Source organism: Anabrus simplex, chromosome 1, assembly GCF_040414725.1.
Source record: "Anabrus simplex isolate iqAnaSimp1 chromosome 1, ASM4041472v1, whole genome shotgun sequence".
Taxonomy (NCBI): Eukaryota; Metazoa; Arthropoda; class Insecta; order Orthoptera; family Tettigoniidae; genus Anabrus; species Anabrus simplex.
The window spans coordinates 779,828,594-779,855,249 of record NC_090265.1 but is presented as its reverse complement, the minus strand read 5'-3'; the positions used below and the strand labels follow the sequence as shown (position 1 = coordinate 779,855,249).

General features: G+C 41.0%; 1 protein-coding gene across 1 annotated transcript in view; it reads left to right on the top strand.

Moving 5' to 3' along the window:
• Positions 1-26,656, top strand: part of LOC136873332 (uncharacterized) — a 147,451-nt gene that overhangs the window by 95,162 nt on the left and 25,633 nt on the right. Inside the window, exon 2 of the mRNA XM_067146696.2 lies at positions 763-867. Within this exon, the coding sequence (XP_067002797.1) occupies positions 811-867 (57 nt within the window). The 5' untranslated portion in view covers positions 763-810. The remainder of the gene's footprint in view (positions 1-762; positions 868-26,656) is intronic.

Below are 26,656 nucleotides of genomic sequence, written 5' to 3'. Positions count from 1 at the left end.
TCCATTACCTTAGGTTTATAGTGACAATGAGAGCCGCAGGCACATTTTACCAGTCGATGGTGGTGCGTCGAAATATCGATGTGGACCTTGAACCTGAGGGCTGACATGGTTCGAATGCTAATCATTTTTTCAGAACATACTAATGCACATGCTCTGTGAATATGAACTTCCTATCTCTAGTCTTTCAAGGTATTCTGGTTTTTATGAATATGAGTGTATATGGGAACATTTCAATATCCACTTTTATTGGTAACGATCGCTATAACTCAACAATACGTTGCCATCAAAGGTTGATGTTTTGTGACGATGTGTACAACATAACAACAATGAAATTCATAAACACACAAAACAAATTTCCTTTTAAGAAAAAAAATATGATGGAAATCTAGATGAAAATTACCTGTCATTGCCAGTGTTATGCGAATATTAACAGGCTTCGTTTCAACTGTTCAGTATTAAAGCTATTAGCTCTGAATGTAATCAGTGAATCCCTGTCAGTTATCTATAATCCTCAGTAATTTATTTCTAAACGAAATTCTCGAAAGACAGTCCTTAGTTAATTGGTTAAAACAAGAATTTAAAAATTGTAGGCCTTTAATCATAATCATTATTAATATTATTGTTTATACGAATTGATTTAAAGAGTGTATATTTCAGGTAACCTGCTAAGGACAGTTATCTGTTTTTCGGGTTCTCCCCACAAAGAAACTCCAATGGAAGGAAATCACATGTAGTAATTTTTTGTTCTGTTTTCAATTCCAGAATGCTAAAACCTCTCCAGCATTAAATCTCATACATACCAGCGGGATCATGGAGCTACGAAGAATACTCATTTACTCTGCCGTCCTGGTGCTGGTCTTAGCAGCGGTAAGTACAAATGAACTAATGTCTTTCATTAAACAGCTGTGATGAATACACATTCTCAAGTTGTAAACTTACACAGAACAAGGGATCAGCAGGGATATGGTGACAACCAGGGGCGCCGAGTTTTGAAAATAAGTGGAGTTAAGAAAGAAGGAAACGCTTCGGAAAATGTTGAAATTCAGCCTTCAGGAAAATGCAAGTTTTAGGTTTTCTTGAATGAGCAATATTGGATGGAAAACAACAATAATGAACGAGTACAAACAAAAGTCCACATAAATCCATGTACAATCGACATAAAATCCATATAAAACGTGAAGGTGTGTTTTAATCATGAAAAGTGTCCGACTCGTTGGCTGAATGGTCAGCGTACTGGCCTTCGGTTCAGAGGGTCCCGGGTTCGATTCCCGGCCGGGTCTGGGATTTTAACCTTAATTGGTTAATTCCAGTGGCCCGGGGGATGGGTGTTTGTGCTGTCCCCAACATCCCTGCAACTCACACACCACACATAACACTATCCTCCACCACAATAACACGCAGTTACCTACAAATGGCAGATGCCGCCCACCCTCATCGGAGGGTCTGCCTTACAAGGGCTGCACTCGGCTAGAAATAGCCACACGAAATAAAAAAAATCATGAAAAGTAAGAGCTTTTACATTTTAAATAAATGTGAATTAAAAGGATGGAAGCTGAAGAAAAATAAACTTGCTCTCTAAAATCTTAAGCTTTAGCCTAGTTTTCTCGTAAAATTATACCAAACTTGAGTTTTTAAAAGTATTTGCCTCAAGTTTGGCGCTTATTATTACTATAATAATAAATGAAAAACTGGGAGTCTTAAGTCTTTAGCAAAAAATTTAAAATCTTTGTGGAACTTCTACTTCTCGCATATAAAGAATGTTCCTACGAACAGGGACGGTAGGTGTCACACGCAGCCGGCCAGGAACATGTGACGTCAGTGGACTCCAGTCTACTTATTTTCCTTATCACAAGTACGTTTACGTTGTAATATGATATTTTCACATGAAAACAAGTACAATATTGCATAAAACTATTCGTTTTATTATTTTATTTGTGGGCTTTTGTAAATATTGCAGACCTACTTTGAAAGCCAGAATAGTGAAACCTTCCCTATAAAAGGACAACTTACATTTCTTTCCTTTGTTGGGATGATTTGTACAGCCTGCAACCGCACAGCACGCCATTTTAACAGCACATACCCGACATATACAGTACACTGAAATTCACTTCACTCACGAACGATACGCACGAGTTCACGGACATTTACAACATTGGTAAACCTCCAAAGTAGCCTAATTCAATAATTAAAGAAATAATGTGTAGATCGCAGACCGAACTTCACTGCTTAGAATGAAAACACTGGCACCAAAGTGTATAAACTGGTATTAACAATTACGTAATGGAGGGAGAGTCCAGTGACGTCACGACCACGCCAGTCTACTGCGCAACCGTCCGTCAACAGTCCATCGTTTGGTGAAAATGATCGATTCGAGGTTCAATTAAGTTTTGTTTTTTGTTACGGACTTTTGTTACTACTTATTTTGTTACCCTTCTGTTTCCTGTTTGTGGGGGGCTGCTGGTCACCCCCACACACGTTCTGCGGGGTGCTCTAGCACCGTAGCACCCTGGAAGTCGGCGCCCCTGGTAACAACATGATAATCTATATAAAAATATGTGTAGGGAAGATTCGTTTAAATCGGCAATAATAAGGGAAATTTGGAAGTATGACATATTTTAAGAATATTTCTCTTATTTTCTAGCCCTTTCAGTTCCCTTCTGCGGTAAAGGCCTTCCACAACTTTTTGGAAATATTCCTGTGTCACGTGAACCCCTCATCCAAATTGGTACCGCAACCCATTCCGGGACATCAGAGCAACTGGTTGAAGGGCGTCACCTTCCTCGCTGTATGTCTACGCGGTACCATTCAGTTATCACTCTCGTCCACCTCATGAGATCCATTATCACTATATGACCTGCCCAGACTACGTCCTTTAGTCCGTTCTTGAGCATGATTTCAAGAAGAACCGCTCAAAAGGTCTGGTTCGCGAGTGAGCCACCCAGCACCCATCACTACCGCCATGGCAGGGCAGCTTTAGACCACCCAACTTACTGAGCTGTTTGTAACTGAAGCACGCTGTACAACTCTTGTCTTGTGCTATTGCAGATTTTTCTGCTGAGGCTGGTGACAGGATGGCACCCATTCATGTTTCTGCCATAGCCAAAATCTTCTTTAATGCAGCTGTAATATGAGTATTGGGTCTGTCAATAACTTCTTCTACACTTACGATTACGAACTGGATGAATACTACAAACATCACTGAAAAGGCTGGCTTTAAACCTATGTAAGTACAAATAACAGAGTTTGTAGTTCAGACCACCCCCACCTCAGTTCTGTAATTTCCTCAGATGATTAAGTGTTAGTTTCACTCAAGCCGAGCTTTCAGTAAGTCAGCTTATATATTGGGTGGCCCATCTAAGTTTTCCTCCTCAATTACTTTCTGAAGATGGTTTTCACTAAGGTGAATGACTAAACGGAGCACGTGAAAGAATATGTAGTATGTGTCTTGTACTTCAAACCACGCTGCTTTTTAAAACCGGAACTGTACTGTTACGAATAAAACACTGTCGGTATCACTCTAATTTATCTCTGGATGACCCAATAAATGCACACACACATATACTGTAATTCTATTTAGCCACGAATGATCACACTCACTAATTGCGGGCTGTTTACATGTCTCTCGCAGCAGGACTCCAGCGGGACAGTGTTGATCTGAAAGAGGCTATAATCCTGATCGACAGGCTTGCCTTACTTCCACTCATGCTCGCAAGTCCAGTCACACACACTGCTGATGCACTCAGACAGCTACAGACATGGACAAGAGTATTCATACCCCTACTCATCCAATATAAAATGCTTTATTGCTGGACCAATACGGAGTACAGGTCAAAATTACAAACCCAAACGTATACCTTATACAGCAGTGTACATTAAAAAGCACAAAATAAACTGGAAGTAAATAACAGTACATAACAAAGCAACAAATTCGTACTCCATGACACTACTTGTCTGGACATAAGTATTCATACCTTACGTGCAAAAATGGGGTTTGCACGAGTAAACAGAAACCTGTGTTGTTCCGTGACATTGGTTGTATAGTAGATGCAGACAGGGATGGACTGATCAGCTGGTCAGAGACGGTACTTGTCCAATGGCGAGGAAAAGAGACAACTTATTCTACGCCTTCACCAGCAAGGAAAATCGTATTCCGTGATCGGAAACATAATTGGAAGAAGTAAACCAACTGTGCAAAGCATCATACAAAGGTTAAAAGGACAGGATGTTCTTATAAGCAAGAAAATAAGTGGACGTCCGAAGAAACTGACCGCACGAGAAGAAAGGTCCATAGTAACCACAATTAATAAACCACACACTACATCTTCCCCAATAGCATCGCAGCTGGCAGAATATTTCCATCAGGCAGTGTCACACAAAACAGTAAGGAGGGTCCTTCATCGTCTGGGTATCGATCTAGGGTCCCAAGAAAGAAACCGCACATAACGAAAGTGAATCGACGGAAGAGACTACAATTTGTAAAATAATCTGTGGCGAAAGATAATGCGTTTTGGTCAACAGTGATGTTTACAGATGAGAGTAAATTTAATATTTTCCGAAGTGATGGACGCATTTTAGTTTGGAGACGCCGTAACACAAAGCTCGATGAGCAGAACCTCGTTACCACTGTGAAGCACGGCGGGGGTGGGGTTATGGTGTGGGGCTCAATGGCCGCTTCAGGTGTCGGGGAGTTGGTATTTATCGAGCGGATGGACAGATTTCAATATTTGAACATCCTGAAAGAAAACTTTCGCAAAAGCGCCGAAAAGCTTGGGATTGCAAATGAGTTTTACTTCCAACACGACAATGACCACAAACATACGGCAGAAATTGTTCGTTTGTGGGTACTCTGCAACACGCCGCACACACTAGAAACACCTCCCCAATCGCCGTATACCAACCCCATCGAACATCTGTGGAGTGAACTGGAGTCGAGACTAAGAAAACACCACATAACAAGTAAAGCACACTTTAAACAGTTACTACAACAAGAATGGGGAAACATTTTATTTGAACTAACTCGGAAACTGGTGTTCTCAATGCCCAGCAGGTTAAAAGAAATACTATACAGGAAAGGCAAACAAACGCGCTACTGATCGAGTTGGTAATATCTGTTTCTTCATTGAGTTGTGAACTCTTCTAGGATACGGTATGAATACTTATGTCCAGACAAGTAGTGTCAAGGAGTACGAATTTGTTGCTTTGATATGTACTGTTATTTACTTCCAGTTTATTTTGTGCTTTTTAATGTACACTACTGTACAAGGTATACGTTTGGGTTTGTAATTTTGACCTGTACTCCGTATTGGTCCAGCAACAAAGCATTTTGTTTCGGATGGGTTGGGGTATGAATACTTTTGTCCATGTCTGTAGGTCTGAACACAGGCTACTGGCCACACAACACACGATGACTGTTTCTTGGTTCGACTCCAGTAATTCACACAATCAAATACAGTGAACAACTAAACAGCAACAGTTTAACAGTACAGAAGTTTGTTCGAGATCTCTGGGGATGATGTTTGAAGGGTACTTAGCTTATGAAAAGCCATCCTGCTCAATTGAAAAGCCAGCATTTCTAGCTACAGGCTGACAAAGTAATTTCCATTGCAACAGACTTTTTCGCAGAGCTAGCATGTGTATCGCATCCCACTCCTCCTGACAGGCTTTTCAGAGGCCATTGATAGTGCGTGGACGTCTATTTCCTAAAGCCCTTTTAGGAGTCCAAATACACAGAAGTCCACGGTGCCTTCACAATGTCAGCAAAAGGAATGCACAGATTCCAGTTTCCATCTCCATTCTCTCTAAGAACAGACGAGCCGAACGAGAGGTGTAGCTGGATGCTTTATCTTGATGTACCCATAACTGATTTTTCGCCCTCCCATACAGTGCTGGGATATCTGTGTTGTAAATGGGTGTTAAAACCTCTTGCTGATAGTATGTAGAGTTCACCTTCACATTATTAGGGACACGGCGAATGGTTAACTTATCATTGTACAGTAGCAGTATCTAGCGATGATCATGAAATCCCTTGGAAAACTTTCCTGACAATCTTTATATCATGTTTGATAATATTTGCTGTCTCTATGGCGGTAGTAAATCGAGCGGGGTTTGTTACAATCACTAAGGTACACATATGCTTCGTCTAATGTCACCACATTTGCCCATCTGTCCCCTGCCCAGGCAACGCCGGGTGCTACTGTGCCGTCATATCGCCCCACGAAAAGAATGGAAACAATTAAATGCGCTTGTGAAGAAGTGGTAAAAATGTGACAAAAAATGCGCTTAAGAAACAAAAGGTAAATAACAAAACCAAGCACAGGTAAACATCATATCAAATATATGTATCAGTACAAGTCATGCTGTGTTGTAGGCTATCGCTGCACACCACAACATCAAAATCTTCAGTAACAACTGCTGTACAGTACAAGAATATTAGAACATACACATTAATAAACAGACGACTTCTCTTCAACAGTGATAAGTTGCCGGCGATTCACAGCGTAACGGATTACGCGTAACATGTACCGTACCCTAGTAACAGCGTCAATTCTGTCAAATGCTTCTCCCCAGTCAACAAAACAAACATACCGTATAGGCCTATTTCTCTATTTACTTCCAACAACCTTTCTGCCATCATCCGCGGACACCCAATTGCATCCCTGACTCCTCTTCTTTTCCTGAATCCGAACTGATCTTCTCCTATATTCTCCTCTATTTTCTTTTCTATTCTTCTTAGCACTATTCTGGGCACAGCCTTAGTGTTATGACATATAAAACTAATTGTCCTATAATTCTTACATTGATTGGCGTTGTTCTGTCTGGTAAATCATTTTAAAACATCAATCAATTGTCCTACACTCATTGCACAGCAAAGGGATATCACGACTAGACGCGACGAAAAATCCATGCATTGATTCGTAATATATTGCAAGCGCCAGTGTTTGAAAAAATCCGATATGCGTAATTTGTCGCAGACTTATTGCCAACACGTGAAATCTTCAGTAATGTTAACGACATTTCTTTTCCAAGTGGCATTCCCACCCAGAAATGTAACTATGGCAAGCCTGCCTTCGCGCGATGCTCGAGGTGTGCGAAATTGCTGTTTCAAATGTTTCTACGTTCGGTGTCATCCAAGGGAATTCAGCGTATCTCCCTGAAGCGTTAACTTAACAATGAACTTGTAATCTCTGAAAAATACCACATTTATATATAAAGAAAGGAGTGAGGTAAAGCTGCAGTCTGTTCCCCCACCCACCCTCCTTTTCAGTGTTTACATAGAACAGGCATTAAAGGAAATCAAAGAGGAATTTGGAAAGGGAAACACAATCCAAGAAGAGGAAATCAAAACCCTGAGATTTGCTGATGATATTGTTATTTTATCTGAGACTGCAGACGATCTGGAGAAGTTGTTGAATGGTATGGACGGAGTCTTGGGTGAGGAGTACAAAATGAAAATAAATAAGTCCAAAACAAAAGTAATGGAGTGCAGTCGTACGACGGCAGGTGATGCAGGTAATATTAGATTAGGAAATGAAGTCTTAAAGGAAGTAGATGAATATTGTTACTTGGGTAGTAAAATAACTAACGATGGCAGAAGTAAGGAGGACATAAAATGCAGACTAAGCACAAGCAAGGAAGAGCTTTCTTAAGAAAAGAAATTTGCTCACTTCGTACATTGATATAAGAATTAGAAAGATGTTTCTGGCGACTTTCATCTGGAGCGTGGCATTGTATAGAAGTGAAACATGGACGATAACTAGCTCAGAAAGAAAGAGAATATCAGCTTTTGAAATGTGGTGTTACAAAAGAATGCTGAAGGTGAGATGGATAGATCGAATCACGAATGAAGAGATACTGAATCGAATTGGTGAGAGGAGATCGATTTGGCTAACTTTGACAAGAAGAAGGAATAGATTGATAGGACACATCTTAAGACCTGTGCAGTTGGTTTTCGAGGGAAGTAGAGGCGGTAAGAACGATAGAGGTAGACCAAGTATGAATATGACAAGCAGATTAGCGCAGATGTAGGATGCAATAGGTAGTAGAAATGAAAAGGTTAGCACAGGATAGGGTGGCATGGAGGGCTGCACAAACCAGTCTATGGACTGATGACTCAAACAACGACAACAACAACATATAATAAATGCATAACGTCCGCCTCTGTGGTGTAGTGGTTAGTATGATTAGCTGCCACCCCTGGAGGCCCGGATTCGATTCCCGGGTCTACCACGAAATTTGAAAAGTGGCACGAGGGCTGGAACGTGGCCCACTCAGCCTCGGGAGGTTAACTGAGTAGAGGGGGTTCGATTCCCTCCTCAGTCATCCTCGAAGTGGTTTTCCGTGGTTTCCCACTTCTCCTCCAGGCAAATGCCGGGATGGTAGCTAAATTAAGGCCCCGCCCGCTTCCTTCCCTCTTCCTTGTCTATCCCTTCTAATCTTCCATCCTCCCACAAGGCCCTTGTTCAGCATAGCGGCTGTGGTCGGCTGGGCGAGGTACTGGTCCTCCTCCCCAGTTGTAATCCACGACCCAGAGTCTCACGCTCCAAGACACTGCTCTTGAGGCGGTAGAGGTGGGATCCCTCGCTCAGTCCGAGGGAAAAACCAGTCCTGGAAAGTAAACGGATTATGAAAATTAATACATAACACTTCTGAAACCTAGCTGTAATTCTACAATCAACATAACGTCCTTGTGTCCGCGAAGCTGATAAGAAACATCCGTGTAGTAATCGTCAATGGACATAAGTATATAAATTAAATAACAACTACAAAAAAACAGCTATTATCGGGATTTGAAGACGGGGCGCAAAATTGTAAAGCCGGGGCGATAAGTGCTGCGCCACCGCATAAGTTGAACTCCGTACGCTCTAAAAGATACGTAAACCACGACGGTAACTTGGACCGTCATTTTCACAGAAACGGTCGAGTGTCTAAGGATAAGCCGAAACATCTGTTCGCTTTTTTCGACCCCTCTTTCACTGAGTGAAGTGCCCGGCTCCATGGTTGAATGATTAGCGTACTGGGGCCTATTCCAGGAACGAACTTTGCAACTTTTCACTTTGCACTTTACATTTTTCAGTTCAGATTTTGTACCACCATAACTTTTCAGATTTAGCTTGCAAAGTGAAAAGTTAGGAATCTTTTCACTTTTCAAGCCTGTTATGTTCCTTCATTGGTACAGAAATGCAAAGTGCAAAGAAATGAAGTGAAAAGTTTTCATAAATCTTGCAAAGAGATGATTCCCTTTTCATATGTTAATTAACAAGTATGTACACTCGTTTTTTCGGCGTAGAATTTTGTTTAGTGATATAAACGCGTTACGTGAGCTTTTATTAGCATCATGTGAGGACAGTGATGAAGAATCCAATAAGAGAACGTACAAAGACGAGATTAATTTTCATAACCTCACTTCGACGGACTTTCGCGAGTGATTTCGTATTACCCCAACACAGGCTCACTATATTTTTGAAATGATCGGACATTTATTGAAACATGTAACAAAAAGAAGTCAATTCCTTTCCGAAAAAGAACAAATTCTTATATGCTTATATAAATTGGTTAATAAATAGTGCCCAGCTTGCACGGTGTAGCAGCAATGCATGAGACATCAAAATCAATTATTTGCAGAACTGTTACCAAACTCGTAGATGTTATAGTAAATGTAATATTTCCTAACAGTACGTTGGCCTAATAATCCACTTAATATAGCGACGGGATTTCTAATGAAGGGTGAATTTCCTTCTGTGTGTGGATGTCAGTGGCGTGCGGTGGTTTCGAAAAGTGGGTATGCTGTCCAAAGTAGGACGTACTAATTACCTGACGTAGGAAGTACAATTTAACGTACGTCAATATATAAAAGAATGTAATCAAGCTGTAACCATATAGACTTCTGTATTATCATGAAAATGTAAGAACTTCTAACCAGAGCGTAAGGTATCATGTCAAATCATTGGCTTTTCGGGAAACACTAAATAACTAGTGACGTCACTTCTGTAGATTTAAAAAATCTATATATATTTTAAAGCTGCAATTAACTCACTGAGATGTATAGTAATAGCTTATTTATTTCTAATGACAGTGCATAATCCGTAAAAAACGGAAACAAGCGTGTCATTGTTACGTTTTATGTCTGATAATTGTTGTTTTATTCAGTTTCCTATATCAAAGTGCATAGATTAGTACAAATCACGTATAATTCATGAATTACCCGTCACTATTATGTTAAAAATCTCCTTGATCTCTTATGTATGTATCAGAAAACTCTCTGACCTGTTACACTTTTCGCCCTTCAGCCTGGAAGCCGACTTGAAGTACCTCTGACACTGATGCAACAGCATCATTCATATTACATTGTACAGATAGGCCTATGTCAAAATTGATAGTAACTTACTTGCTACGTTTTCGTCAGAAGTTCTTATACTGTCCACTGTATGCTCCACTACTAACAAAACTATGCATGATGTTCCTCCGCAATATTTTTTGTTGCTTTGAGTATACTGGAAGGTAAAATCTAGTCGCCTCTCTTGTTTTGTGAATGTTGTGATGACATTATCATAAAATGTGTCTGTGCTTTTCAGTTGGTGCAGAACTTCCTCTTCTATGGACTGAACTGCCAAGTCTGAAAGTCGCTCTTGTCTCTGTGTTGCCCTATGATAAGTCTTAATATTCCTGAGAGCTGAAAACTATCTTTTAACTAACGCTGTTGTGCTTGGAACAGTTACTATAAGCAAACCCAACTTGTACACTTCAGGCAGGGCTGCATCTAATTGTTTGCTTTTCAGGGAACACACTAACTGATGAGGGTGTTGACCATAAAATTCGTCAAAATAATACAGCACAGTAAGTTCATTCTTCAATCGGATAAAATCAAACAAGACTTTATAGGACAGCTAAATATTTTCAAAAGCAGAATGAGGAAAAGTACCTTAGTACGTTTCATACTTCAGAGGATCCAATAAGGATGTAAACTGTATGTTATGAAGAGACTTTTCATTTTTGTAAAATTATTTCATTAATTGAAGTTGGCACTTTCTAAGCCTATTTCCAATTGGTCAGATGATTCTGTATTGTTGAAAAATGGTTACGCATGCAACAGTCATGTCCGTCATCAAGTTGTGATATCGCATCATTAAGACATATCTAATGCAATAAAGTATAGAAAGCACCAAGTTCCTTTACTTCAAAATCAAAAACAAACATTGGCGCCCAACAGCACGGCTCTCAATAACCTGAGATGTTCAATACAAGCAAGATCATGAAAAGTGAAATCCAGAAGTGAAAACAATGCGTCGCAATTGAGGTTAAGCATCGGAGCAAAAATACAACACATCTCGAATTCGTGGAATCATTCACGGATATTGCATTCTCGTTCATAACGAAGATCAGACCGCTGAGGCCAACAACTTCAACGGATTGCAGCATAAATCAGTAATCAGGCAAGTAAGATTCGAGCTTTCGTACTTAGTACATCCAAAGAAGTAGCGACAAGATTTCAAGTTTTACATTCTCTTAGCCGCTCAAGGCAAGAATCTCCGTGAGAGCGTGAGTCTCTTTGACATATACACCATCCTTGCTATACATACGGTACTCTTAGATTCTAGCCTTTCTTTTAGCGCATGTTTTTGTAACAAACATGCACATGCACCGATCAACATAATAATAATAAGAAAATGATAATTGAAGTCCTTTGATCCTCCTGTTGTCATAAATATAAAAGATCCAAATTCCTTTGTCATATAACCTCAATTCAGCAACACGATTCCTTTGAACTTATACATAACCTTCACGCAATCCTTTCGAACTTTCACACAGCATAACCTTAATTTCAATATGTCGCAACTAACGAAATTGAAACAATCGCGTGGTCGAGTAAAGGGCACGTTAACAAGAATAATAAAGTCGATTACAGCTGACATGTCAAAATCGGAGGCGAAGGTTAGAATTAAAAAATGTGAAGAGCTATGGAATTCTTTTGAAGAAGTACAAATGAAAATAGAGGAAACGGAGATAACTGATGAAATAGCTGCCCTACAGTTTGAAGAGGAATGTGAGGGAGAGCGAGAGCTATTTGAATCTATTTATTTCCGCGCAGTTACACAACTGCAAACGATATTAGATGAAGCAGAGGATGTTCAAAATAATTTACTAGCTCAAATGAACACGGCAGTAAACAACGCCGTTCATCAACAGGAAGTTCCACAACATAATAACAGAAGAATACATAAATTACCAGAAATTAAATTACCGGAATTTAACGGCGAATTCACAAAATGGTTGCTTTTTAAGAACAGTTTTGAGTCAACCATTCATAATGATACTCAACTAACAAATATCCAAAAATATCAGTATCTGATCGGTCTTCTGCAGGGCGAGGCACGCAAAGTCATTCAAGGTTTTACCATTTCAGAAGAAAACTACACAAGTGCGTGGAACTTGCTTGTAGATACATACGATAATCAAATGATGATAATCGAGACACATCTAGATGAACTTTTCAAGTTTCCTACAGTTTTTAAAGAGAACAAATCTGAATCACTCAGGCAATTACAATTTCATATTCAAACTCACATGGCTTCATTAAAAGCAATGAAGCAACCTGTACAATATTGGGACACATTGGTTATTCATCTAGCAAAGAAGCAGCTGGATTTCATTGAGCAAAGAGACTGGCAGGAAAGGGTGAAAGGCAACACTCCAGAGAAGATGCCAACATTGGATGATTTCTTGAAATTTTTAACTGAGCGTTCCCAATCATACATGCTTTTAAATCATAACAAAACCAAGGCATTGAACACAAAGGCAAATCCGAAGGACAAACAACCTAGCAAGAAAGTTGTTATGACGACGACTCAGGGAAGCTGTAATCTGTGTGGTGGAAGTCACCCCATTTTTACATGTGAAGAATTAATTAAACGATCAGTTGAAGACAGAAGAAAACTGCTTCGAGAAAAAGGACAGTGTCATAACTGTTTGAAACCAGGACATATTGCAAAAAATTGCAGAGGATCGAAATGCAAGAAATGCGGACTTCCTCACAACACACTTTTACATGCTGAGGAAGATGACAAACAGAAACAAAATCTCAAAGAAGATCAAGTGCCATAAACCTGTGTTCGAATCTCAGCATTCACTTGCTTCACTCAATGTGAACTTGGTGAAAGGAATAACATCACAAATACTTTTGTCAACAGCTTTAATTGATGTGAAAGATGTTCACGGAAGAAGAATGACATGCCGAGCCTTACTGGATCCGGGATCTCAGTCGAATCTAATAAAGGAAGGTCTGTATAAGAAACTTGGTTTACCGAATGTCAAGACAAACACACAGATCATTGGAGTAGATTGTTCCAAAGTGGAAACAAAAAGGATCACGAGAGTACATCTCGCTTCAAGGAATGACGGATTTGAGGTGGAAGCAGAATTTCTAGTTTTGCCAACTATAACAGGACGATTGCCACAGTTGGAGATCAAGAAGGACAAGATTATTATTCCAAAGGATATTCGCTTGGCAGACCCCACATTCAACAAGCCTGGAGACATCGACATGTTAATTGGTGCTGGACTTTATTGGAAAATAGTCATAGGTCCACCCAAGAATGAAGCTGAAGGACAACCAGCTCTGCAAAACACCCGATTAGGCTGGATTATAGGTGGTGAAGTTTTTGAGAACAAACAAGGATCAACAACAACATGCATGAAAATTAGCAATCAACAATTATCAGATCAGATGGAGAAATTTTGGAAACAAGAAGCAATTCCGGAGATTCAACATTACACATCAGAAGAAAGAATATGTGAAAGACAGTTCACGGACACCGCTTCGAGGGATACAACAGGTAGATTCATCGTAAGGCTCCCTATCAAGCCAGATGTCATCCTCGGAGAATCAAGAAAGCACGCACTAAACAGACTAGAATCATTAGTCAAGAGGTTAAACAGACACCCCGAACTCAAGACAGCTTATGCAGATTTCATGGATGAATATGAAAAACTAGGGCATATGAGCTTGATTGAAACAAACCAAAATCAAGATGTACCAAATTCATACTTCATACCCCATCAACCAGTGGTACGTCCAGATAGTGACACCACAAAGGTCAGAGTGGTATTTGATGCCTCGGCAAAAACATCACTCGGGACATCACTCAATGACAAGCTCATGACAGGACCTAATTTACAGCGAGATCTTTTTCACATTGTACTTAGATTTCGCAGCCATAAGTACGTCATGACGGCAGATGTGGAAAAGATGTTTCGGCAAATCCTCATCCATCCTGAAGATCGAGCATTCCAGCAGATTTTGTGGAAAGAGGAATCTTCAGCCCCTGTGAGGATTTATCAGTTGAATACAGTAACATATGGAACAGCATCAGCACCTTACCATGCCATGAGATGCTTAAATGAATTGGCTACTCTTCATGAAAATGAATTTCCAGCAGCAGCAAAGGCTATTCGTGATGATTTTTATATGGATGACTGCTTAAGTGGTGGAGACATTCTAGAAAACGTGATCGGGCTACGGCGGCAAATACAAAATATACTCAAGAGTGGTGGAATGCATTTGAGGAAATGGAGGTCCAACAGCAAAGAGATCTTGCAGGATTTGGAGAGCAAAAGCGACGAAGGGACTTTACTGGTTTTAGACAAAGGTGAAGCTAGTAAGACTCTTGGACTCCTCTGGGACTCAGCACAAGATTGCCTTCAGTTTCGAGTTGAGCTGACAAAGCAGTCACCAAGATCCAAAAGAGAAGTCGCCTCCAAAATCGCACAGATTTTTGATCCACTAGGACTCGTGGGTCCAGTACTGATCAAAGGGAAGTTGTTGATGGATTTGAATGGGATCAGCCATTGTCTCGAGAGCACCTTCAGATTTGGAACGAGTACTATACGTCATTAGAAAGACTGAACAACATCAGAATTATGAGAAACATAAATCCTGGGAATTGCTCTGGCTCTTTTGATTTGTTTGGATTTAGTGATGCTTCAGAGAAGGCTTTTGGAGCATGCATTTATGCAGTTTGTCAAACGCAAAGTGGTATCTACATTTCCAATTTACTTTGTGCGAAGATGAAAGTAGCTCCTTTAAAAACCATTTCGTTGCCAAGACTCGAATTGGAGGCAGCCCTTCTTCTTGCACAACTTGTCAAAACAACAGTGAGTGCTTTGAAAGAAAAAATTGGTCAGATCAGATTATGGAGTGACAGTACAATTGTTTTGGGATGGATCAACACTGAGCCAAGGCTGCTGAAGACATTTGTGGCAAACAGGATTGCAAAGATTCAAGAAGCCACTGATTCAACCACCTGGAAGCATGTTCCTTCGACTGAAAATCCAGCTGATCTTCTCTCAAGAGGAATTACTTCAGCAGAACTCGAAGACAAAAAGCTGTGGTGGAGTGGACCTTCTTGGCTTCGCACACAACGTCAACAACCAGAGCATTCAGAAGAATTCGAAACAGAACTATCAGAGCTGAAGGTCACAGCAGTTACGTTGACAGCAACATCAACCAGCATTCTACTGAATAAATTCTCGTCATTTCCGAAATTATGCCGTATAGTAGCATATTGTCAAAGATTCATTTATAACTGCAAACTCAAACCATCGGAAAGGAAAAAAGGTTCACTAGAAATACAAGAAACTTGTAAAGCAGAGAAGCAGGTAGTCAAATGGACACAATTAGAAGCATTCCCTCAAGTACTACATTGCTTAATTAATAATCAAGACCTCCCAAAGAAGAGTTCTCTAAAGTCACTCAGTCCGTTTCTGGATAGTGACGGATTGATTAAGGTTGGAGGAAGGCTTCGTTTTTCTGAGCTAACATCAGAACAGAGACATCCTGTGCTTCTACCAGCAAATCATCACATCACCAGAATGATCATGGAAAATGAACATCGTCGTCTGAAGCATTGTCCCCCAGAGCAACTGCTACATGCAACTCGACAACGATATTGGCCTATCAGTGGCAGAAGAGAAGCGAAAAGGATTGTCAAGAGGTGTCTGAAGTGCTTTTGTTACCATCCTACAGTTCCAGAGGTACGCATGGCAGATTTACCAAAAGAAAGGGTTACGTTAGTTGTTCGACCCTTTGTTACCACAGGAGTGGACTATGCAGGTCCAATATCTGTAAGAGAAAGCCACAGAAGGGGCCGCATTCATACTTACAAGAGTTACGTAGCTGTATTTACATGCTTCAGTACCAAGGCAGTGCATTTGGAGTTGGTGTCGGAGCTAACGACCGAAGCTTTCTTAGCTGCATTGCAACGCTTTACGGCGAGAAGAGGTTTGTGCAAGCAGCTTTTCTCTGATAATGGGAAGAATTTCATTGGAGCAGCGAACGCACTACAAGATATCCAATCCTTTTCGGAAAAGGGGTCAACGACCATTACCTCCTCACTCGCACAGCAGCAGATACAGTGGAGTTTCATTCCTCCCCGGTCACCCCACTTTGGGGGATTGTGGGAAGCAGCTGTAAAGATGATGAAAAGACATTTGCTGACTGAAACACAGGGACGTGTGCTAACTTTCGAAGAAACCTACACTATTCTTTGCGATATAGAGGCGGTATTAAATTCACGTCCCCTTCCTCCCTTGCCAAATGATCCAAATGATTTAGAAGTCTTAACACCAGCACATTTTCTTCTAAGTGACTCGATCGTGCAACCCGTGCAAAGGGATTTGTTGAGAGAACCCGATAACCGCTTGTCACGTTGGCAGCACTTGCAGAAAATTCGGCAGCGGTTGTGGCAGAGATGGCAGCGAGAATACTTGCAGGAATTGCAAAAACGCGTCAAGTGGCATGATACTAATCGACGTATTGATGTTGATTTTTTGGTGCTATTAATTGAGGACAACATCCCTCCTCTAGAGTGGCCCAGAGGTAGGATAGTTCAAGTTCACCCTGGACAAGATGGTGAGGTGAGGGTTGTCACCGTTCGGACGGCTGGTGGAACTTTTACCCGAAGCATCAAGAAAATATGCCCTCTTCCCATTGAAGAGGATGACAAAGAGAACTGAATTCAAGATTTCCTGTGATATCTTTAACTTTGTGTTATTTTTCATCAAAGATATAATTTCAATATTATTTTCTTTTAATGATAAAAATATGTATGTATAGAGTTTTGTATTAATGCATATGTTCAGAATAAGTGTTTTTACAATAGGTATAAGATTACAATGTTATAATAGTTTAGTTGAAAGAACTCCTTTCAAGGGGGGCAAGATGTTATGAAGAGACTTTTCATTTTTGTAAAATTATTTCATTAATTGAAGTTGGCACTTTCTAAGCCTATTTCCAATTGGTCAGATGATTCTGTATTGTTGAAAAATGGTTACGCATGCAACAGTCATGTCCGTCATCAAGTTGTGATATCGCATCATTAAGACATATCTAATGCAATAAAGTATAGAAGGCACCAAGTTCCTTTACTTCAAAATCAAAAACAAACACTGTAATTGGTTTAATGACCCGAATCGTTAGTCTAATTGTACAATAATGTGGTAAAGAATCGAGTGGTATAGGAATTTCCTTGAAATTATTGGATCTTCTTCCCTATATTTTCATTTAGTTGGTAGAGAGTCTTCGACACCATGATAGACCAGAGTCTCGGACCAAGTTACGTCGCACTTATTCCCGAGGTTTAGTATCTCTCTTTTGATTTCCTGAACATTCTGGGAGCAATATAGGACGTCTAAATGCTTGGATTGAAGGACTTTGAAAACGATATCAGTGAAAGTAAAAATGTTGCTAAAATCAGTAAAAAAAGGAATTTTCAATGCTAGTTAGAAATTTCATGAGGCATTGTACCGCTACTATTGTATACTGTACCAGTTTGATCTTTCATCTAAAACAATCCGAAAGAATTCAAGGAATGAAGTTAACTGTTCTTTCACTGTGTGAACAAGACGAGATGAAAAATTCCACCGTGTAGGAGTATTTCTAGGCATCCTCTTTGCTGTAAATTCTTTCATTTCATGAGATCGTTTAGAGAACTTGTGGAAAAATGTTCCTAATCCCGCTAAGGTCTGAAAATATATTCTACATTCCTTGACACAGGAAACTGACTGTGACAAAATCAGATTAAGCTTGTGACTAAAGCATTGGATAAATGTGGCCTCGGAAATAGTTTTTGTACTTTGTTTCTTAATCCACTTGTGTGGTCGGCCATCACACCTGCTCCGTCGAACGTTTGTGCAACCAACCTGTAGTTTAAGTCAAACTCAGTAACAATGTTTTACAGATGTTCAAGCAAACCACTGACTATTCGATCTGCGCTGACATCAGTGAAAGAAATTTACCTTTCGTGAACTTTACCACTTTCAGAATCAACGTATCTCAGAGTGGTTGATAGCTGAGACAAATTCATTATGTCTGAAGTCTCGTCAAGAAGAAGGGCAACAAAAATAGCTTGTTTTATATCTGACTTCACTTTTTCTAAAACTACATCACTGACAGCCCTTATTTAGTCATTTTCTATCCTGTTTGAAGTTCCGCGAAACACGGTCGATATTTCTAGGTGTGTACTTAACGTCGCATCGTAAGTGGCGAGTAAGTTCAATGCACCCAAAGAAGCACCCCTGTTCAAAGAAGCTTCACCCTCAGAATGTCCTCGGAATGGTAATTCGTGAGTAGCTAAAAATCACAACATCAACCAATCGTTTGAGCACCTCTCTGTTTTTCCGAACGGTTTCATTATATTGTACAGTGCTTGCAGGCAATCGAGCATCGAGCTGAATATCAATTCTAGATTTTACAAACGTTCTCAGCTGCAACAGTGCAGAAATGTGTGACTACGATATCTCATGCTTTTGAATGGCACTGTGTAAGTTACTCAGATTATCATAACCAGTGTCGGACAACACAGTTCGGTCTCTTGCAAAGAGTAAACATGGCCAGAAGAACATTTTATTAAATTTGGAACTTCCCTCAATCCATTCTGTTTTACTGTACTGTGAACTTTGGAAACGACGAACGTACTCTTGATTTTTGTTTTTATGCGTTTCTAAGGTTGGACATATCTGGAGAAGGTTTCCCAGATTGAACAATTTCTAGGTTCTCACATAAGCTCTTAGAACGAGACTGCTTGTCTAACAGTTGTTCAATCACTCAAATTGAGTCAGCCATCGTAAATATTAGCCTACGATACGGTGGTTGAAAAGTAAGAAGAAATTATATTTCACGTAATACTTCTACATAAATACACAAGTACGCACTCACGACACAGGCTAATTATAAGCACTGTCCACGTTGCGTGTTATTAATATGAAAATAATTAGAATATCCACTCCTACAAACACGCCACATGCTCCACTATAACGCTGGTACCTACTAGTAGCCAAGTTTTTCTCACACTGTTACATTTAAGAAAAACTATATTTCATTTCTAAAAGGCATTGGATATTCGTACTTTTAATAAGTTCTTCACTGCTGTCAGTTGTCACTCACAAGAGCTGTTTCAACAATAACCTAAATCACCGTAAATAAGACACTGCTGCACCAAGCGCTCGAGCCGGGCAGCGTTGAGTTGTCGGCTTACCAAGCTCGCTCTCTGGCGTGGTTACTACGCATGCGTCACCTTGAACTCAACGCTGGGCGAGCCAAGCGGTAGGTGTATCGCGTACCCTCGCTACTGCAGAATTTATATATACATACTGCCATGGGCGCCCGCAGGATCTTTTCCAAGGGGGGGGGGGGGGCACATTAACAATTTTCTTGAATATAAACACCAATATAACGTCAGCAACATTAAATTGTTTACAGAAATTTGCGAATATAACAGATGCTGGATGACTGTCAGTAAGTTCAGTTTATGAAATAATCTGGTATGATATTAAACAATTGAACATCAACTTTTTAGAATTCTAGGGGGGGGGCAAGCGCCCCCCCCCCCCCCCCCTTGCGGGTGCCCATGCATACTGCAGAAAACCATACTGCAGCAATTGTGTATTTGAAAAAAATTGGCAACTGACAAGATAAAATTAATTGTTGCTCTTACAGTCGCATTAGTTTGTTTACTTTGTTTCTCAAATCCAACGGGTAAGCCCGGCTTAGCCTGCATACCCACAATGCACGCCACTGGTGGATGTGTTGATGGTACCGTAGCCTACTCTCGTTAACATTGATGTGTGTCATCGTTTGAGAGGTTATCTTTAAAGTTGTCAAAAAAGGATGTCACGTTTCTCCTAGACAACTTCCAGCACAGCCAGCTTCTTGTAATAACCTTTCTTTCCCATGATAAAAACTTTAACGGTACGACAATTATACCGCCAAGTTCGCCGCGAAAAGTAAAGCATTAAAATCATAGAGTTTAGGCCTATACAGTTTGCTTATGGAATAAACTCGATCGGATCACTCATTCGCAAAGACTTTTCACTTTGCAAAGAAATTGAAAAGTACAACCTAGTTCATGGTGGAACAGAAAGACTTTGCACTTTGCAAGAATTGAAAAGTGAAAAGTGCAAAGTTGAAAAGTTGCAAAGTTCGTTTGTGGAACAGGCCCCTAGCCTTTGGTCACAGGGGTCCCGGGTTCGATTCCCGGCAGGGTCGGGAATTTTAACCATAATTGGTTAATTCTCCTTGCACAGGGACTGGGTATTTATTATCATTTCATCCTCATCAAGACGCGCAGGTAGCCAGCTCTCCGGAGGCCACACGCCATTATTATTACTGAGTGAAGTTTCCGCAAATCGGGTTTTTACACTTGGTGAGTCCAGCACTGGCTGACTGACCTTTTTATAGTTCGGGTGATGTGTACCGGAATGTTTGCGATGTGGTTAGAGACGGAACATTCTTGTTGCAGCTTCCAGAAACACATGGGGAAAATCAGGTGAAGAGAACAAAATACGGAAAGGCCAGCCATGCCTTCCAGCCCGGCTGGGAGCTCACTGATCGTCTGATTCACTAGTCGCTTCCAGAAAGTATTGAATGGGGCCACAACAGGGTTGCCACATAACAATACCTTTCTCTGCTGCACAATTGGTTGTCGGCAACTGCATTTAGTGGTGCAAGTGTTTCCACAGTCAGACATCGATCCCTGGTGAAAAGGAGAATTAAATGTATAATTTCCAAATGTGGCAGAGGCTGTTTGTAACTTTACTCTCCCAATGACATCAACACAAGTTATGAGTCACATGTACCCTTTATGTTCTTCTTGACGTCAGGCTTCTAATTCTTGATAGCACCACATTTGAAACCGTGCACACTTGAACACACCTTTCTGCCAGTGGTACAAGTGTGACATCCCTATTGAAGGCAGGCCAGACGAGTTTCATTGAATGAGTTTGGTTAGCAATCAAAATGGTTCAATTCTGTTAGTGGATGAGTGATATGGATCACTAGATAAGCCAGTGGACAGTGATGTCTTAGTGCTGTTAGTGCTCTGTATGTGAAATGTAGCTGAGCAACAAGGTATGCTGAAGGAAGACCGCTGTGAGCGTACGGACTGTTTAGCACATGCACAAGTTGTGAACTGTGTGCATCGCTGAATGTGGCACCATACCGCAGTGTGATGGCGGGTAGCTGAACAAACACACAACTGGTAGCATTTACTCTAGTATTTATTAACTAATAATTCCTTATACAACTACACAGGCACACAATTACATCAGTTCACACTCTATCTCTGCTGAGTCACTCTAGTTTTTCACTAAATTGCTTACAAACTAAAACAAATCACACTACACACTCTTTTGCATATAGACCCTAGGGCAGTTCACAATTACACTCACTGTGCACTAATCATAATCACACAGTTCACAAATTGTGCATATGCTACACAGTGCAAGAGACTATCCTCATTTTTCCATATTGAAAGTCTGTTAAAGGAGAGTATTGAATAGGTGGAAATCAAAGTTTTATTGCTCTTCTTTATGCTACACACTCCGTACACTTATGGCAGTCTTTGTTCACTGTACCTCGTCGCTCAGCTACACAGTCCTGCACTGCCTGTCAGTTCAAACACACAGCACTAACAGCATTCAACCACTCACAGAACTAAACCATCTCACCGGGCGAGTTGGCCGTGCGCGTAGAGGCGCGCGGCTGTGAGCTTGCATCTGGGAGATAGTAGGTTCGAATCCCACTATCGGCAGCCCTGAAAATGGTTTTCCGTGGTTTCCCATTTTCACACCAGGCAAATGCTGGGGCTGTACCTTAATTAAGGCCATGGCCGCTTCCTTCCCATTCCTAGGCCTTTCCTATCCCATTGTCGCCATAAGACCTATCTGTGTCGGTGCGACATAAAGCCCCTAGCAAAAAAAAAAAACCCATCTCAATCGGTATTAGAACTGAAGTAATGAAGCTCATTCAGGGTGCTTTAAATAGGGAGGTTGGCTCTTCCAGATACTTTGCAAAAGCAAAGGTCCCTGGAGTCCTCGGGAATATAAAAGCTGTGATTCACCTTCCAGTAGTTTCTTCCACCACCAGAAAGGGCTGCAGTGAGATAATGGAGTGGTGTGCACCAAGCATGTCCCTTACTGCTTGCTGCAGTGGCAATCAGGTAGGGTTGTAACTCAGTGATGTCAGTTAGAGCTGGACCAGGGTAGCTTGATCATCCCAAGGCCTTACCTTGTTACAATACTCTCTACTTGGTATTGCTGTCTCAGTACTTTTTAAAGTATGAGACACACACTGCTCAGTCTGCATGTACCCGTTATTGTTCTTCATCAAGGTGAAAACCTCCTACACTATCTTGAACTAGCCATAAAATATTCTTAAGTGGACCACTCTGTACAATAAAATTTATCAAACAAATGGAAAGTTTGTTTTGCTGAAAGAGCAATACTTTGGGAAGTTGGGCATGTTGGCGATATTGAGGAGTCAGGGCTCTGGGACTAAAGCAACTTGGCTCCTAAATCTCTATTCCTTGCACAACATTTCCATGTTCTTATTTTTCTTTACTTTAAATCTAAAATACCTGAAAGTGTTTGCGTGAATGTTATTTTGGATTGTGCTGTTCCAACACAAAATTCTAACTCCATATTCTCTAAGTTTTCATATGGCATGGTCCTCAAGCAGATGGGCTCTTTCCTCATCAGTCCCAGATATTCTAAGGGATTTATTCTTGGGCCCTGACGAGCTTGTTTCTGCTTCCTATCTTCATCAGGAGGTCGGGCATTGACACTCCATGAGAGTCATCTCAACAGACCTTCAATCTTGATATGGGAAGTGTGGGGCGAGAATAAATTCACATAAACATGATAAAAAGCAAGTGACATCTGTCTCTGTGGTGTAGTGGTTAGTGTGATTAGCTGGTATGAGGGCTGGAATGGGGTTCACACAGAATTGAGGGGTCAACTGAGTAAAGCGGGGTTCACACAGAATTGAGGGGTCAACTGAGTAGAGCGGGGTTCATTTCCCACCTCAGCGATCCTCAAAGTGTATTTCCGTGGTTTCCCCTTCTCCTCCAGGGGATGGTACCTAACTCAAGGACTGATTCCTTCCCTCTTCCTTGCCTACCCCTTCTAATCTTTCCATTCCCCAACAAGCCCTCTGTTCAGTATAGCAGGTGAGGCCACTCATGTGAGGCAGTGGTCCTCCTCCCCAGTTGTATCCCTAAGACCCTAAGTCTAATGTTCCAGGACATAGCCCTTGAGGCAGTAGAGGTGGGATCCCTCACTGAGTTTGAGGGAAAAACCAACCCTGAAGGGTATACAGATTAAGAAAGAAAGAGACAAAAGGGAAGACTAGGAACAGAAGGAGAACAGAAACACTTCTTTCTTTCTTTCTTTCTTTTCATTACTTTATTGACTTGCTGAGTTCCTTTCCTTGTCTTGTGTTTATCCTTTACTCTTTGCCTTTTACCACTGTTATCTTTTAGTCTCTTTCATTTTCTTGTATTTATTGAGGTTTGTTCTCTCCCTACACTTCTTATATCAAGACTGAAGATTTGTCAAGGTGGCAGCTCATTGAGTGCTGATGTCTACTCTCCTGATGACCGGGCTTCTGGGGGCTATAGTGTAGAGATGGCACTGTATAAACACATCCTTTCATCTTTGTCCTTGTCTCCTCCTATCATTATGTTTATCTTACTATGAGTTCCTTTTCATGTTCCTACCTTCTGTATGTAACGTGATTTGTTACGTGGTTGATCTTTACCATTACTTAGCCTCATACAGGGCCATCAAGAAAGAATACCTATATTTTTAAAAAATGGTGCTCCAAATATGATAAATATATTGAGGTAATTATGGCCTGAAATTGAAGAGTAAAGATGGGAGGGTTTTTACATTCCTCAATACATCTCTATATGTGTCCCATTAGTTGCATGGCTGACATCAAACTGATAATCAGTTTCTTGCCTCGTACACTGGAGCACGTCTGGAGTGAAATCCCACTATAAAGAATGTTCTTAATATATCCCCACGAGAAGAAGTCCATTGTAGTGAGGTCAGAGATTCTAGGTAGTCAGGGAATAGGGCCACCTCTACCAGTTTGAAACTGAGCATTCAGTGCATTGCGTACATTTGCTTTGAAAGGTATCTTGCATGAAAATAACCTGGACACCAGCTTAATGTTCAATTTATTTTATTTGAGGAAAAACAAAAGCATACAGTGAACTTTCTACTAGGTGGTCCACATTGTACTGTCCTGGCTACACAATACATATGCAGTCACGTTATACATACCGAGGGTTACATCACCTGGTCAAAGTCAGACAACTACTAGCAGTGGTTTCAAACTCTCCCTTCTTCCTCTTCAGTTTGAGACCACAATTGTCTCAACATGTCCATCCAGCAGCTTGAAGCAGCAATATCTTAAAATATGAGTATTCTTTTTTGATTACCCTGTGTGTAGAAGGCTAGACATCTCTTCTTGGCCATACCTGTGACTCTTTCTGTGTAATTGTACTGTTCAAGATTCATCTATAACTATGAAGTTTTCCAGTCCATTTGAAAAATGTCTTACAAGTATTAAAAAAAGAAGTTAAGCTCCTGATTGGGTCACCTTTTATATTTGCCATTTACATCGGGTGGTCCAGGAGGTTGCTCACGTCCGTAGGTTTAATCTCTAATTCTCCTACACGTGCCTCCTGGGTGGTGCTAACTGAGCAACAGTGAAAACAGGCACCCAGACTATCCACAGGAGCTCCTGGCAATGATATATCAACATAATAATAGAAACAGTTCTTCTCAGAACTCATTAACGAGAAACATTGGTCCATCTATTAGACTCCTAACTGAATGTCAAAGGCATTAGCTAGGCAAAGTGTGACTATCTGTCAAAATTCCTGCTGGACAACAACATCGATATTGTTGCCATTCAGGAAACTCATGTTTCCAGCATATATACTGCTCTTGGTGCAACTTATCACGAAGTATATGGAATTGCTATGTATGCTCGGAGCAACTTAAATGAGGCTTCACTAATTTCTGTTAATATGAAGGAAGATATGCATATGGTTGTCATACAGGATGTGGCAGAAATACCTGACGAATTTCAAACGTAAATAACTCGGCAACGCAAAAAGCCATTTAAAGATTATTTGCACAGTTGGAAAGAGTAGTATTTGCCATTTGTGTCTCATACACATACACAATAGGCTTTGAAAATAATGTCATTCAAATGCTGACTGTCCTGTTCGATGCACCTCTGAAGCCTCTCCCTGAAATTCAGCATGACTCGCTTGAGCATGTCTTGTGGTATTGCCTTGATTTCTTCATGGATGGCAGCTTGCAGGTCATGTAGTGTTCGCGGCTTACGTCAGAAGATGAGATCCTTCAAATATCCCCAGAGAAAGAAATCACACGGGGCGAGGTCAGGGGAACGGGCTGGCTATGGAACGTCACCTCGCAAGGAGATGAGACGTCCTGGAAACATTTCACACCGAGCTCGATAGCTGCAGTCGCTTAAGTGTGGCCAGTATCCAGTATTCGGGAGATAGTAGGTTCGAACCCCACTGTCGGCAGCCCTGAAAATGGTTTTCCGTGGTTTCCCATTTTCACACCAGGCAAATGCTGGGGCTGTACCTTAATTAAGGCCATGGCCGCTTCCTTCTCACTCCTAGCCCTTCCCTGTCCCATCGTCGCCATAAGACCTATCTGTGTCGGTGCGACGTAAAACAACTAGCAAAAAAAAAAAAAAAAAAAAAAGAAACATTTCTCTGAGGAGACCCATCGACGCCCTGGCTGTGTGTGCAGTGGCACCATCTTGTTGGAAACACACAGCAGGATTCGCTAAGTCGGTCAGTATCGGCTGCAGGAAGTTGCATAACAGCTGTACGTAACGATCCGATGTTGCGGTTACAATTCTGTCTTCCTCTTCAAAAAAGTAAGGGCCTACAATTCCGAAATCAGCGACAGCACATCAAACAGTAACGCACTCGCTGTGGAGAGGTCGCTCATGGATCTGTTGAGGATTGGTTGCGGACCAGTACCGAAAATTTTGTTTATTAACGTAGCCTGACAAATGAAAGTGTGCTTCATCACTTGCCAGGACACTGGTGTCAGCTTCCAGGCTACAGCTTCCAGGATAGTCTCACAACACTCTCTGCAGTTGGCCCAATCACGTTCAGTGAGTTTCTGAACACCCACCATTTTGTACAGATGGAACTTCATGTCTGCGCGTAAAATCCTCCTTGCGGTGCGATTCGAGAGTCCCAGAGCACGTGAATGCCTACACTCCGAACGTTGAGGAGATTGCATAACGGCGTGTCTCACTGCGCGGACG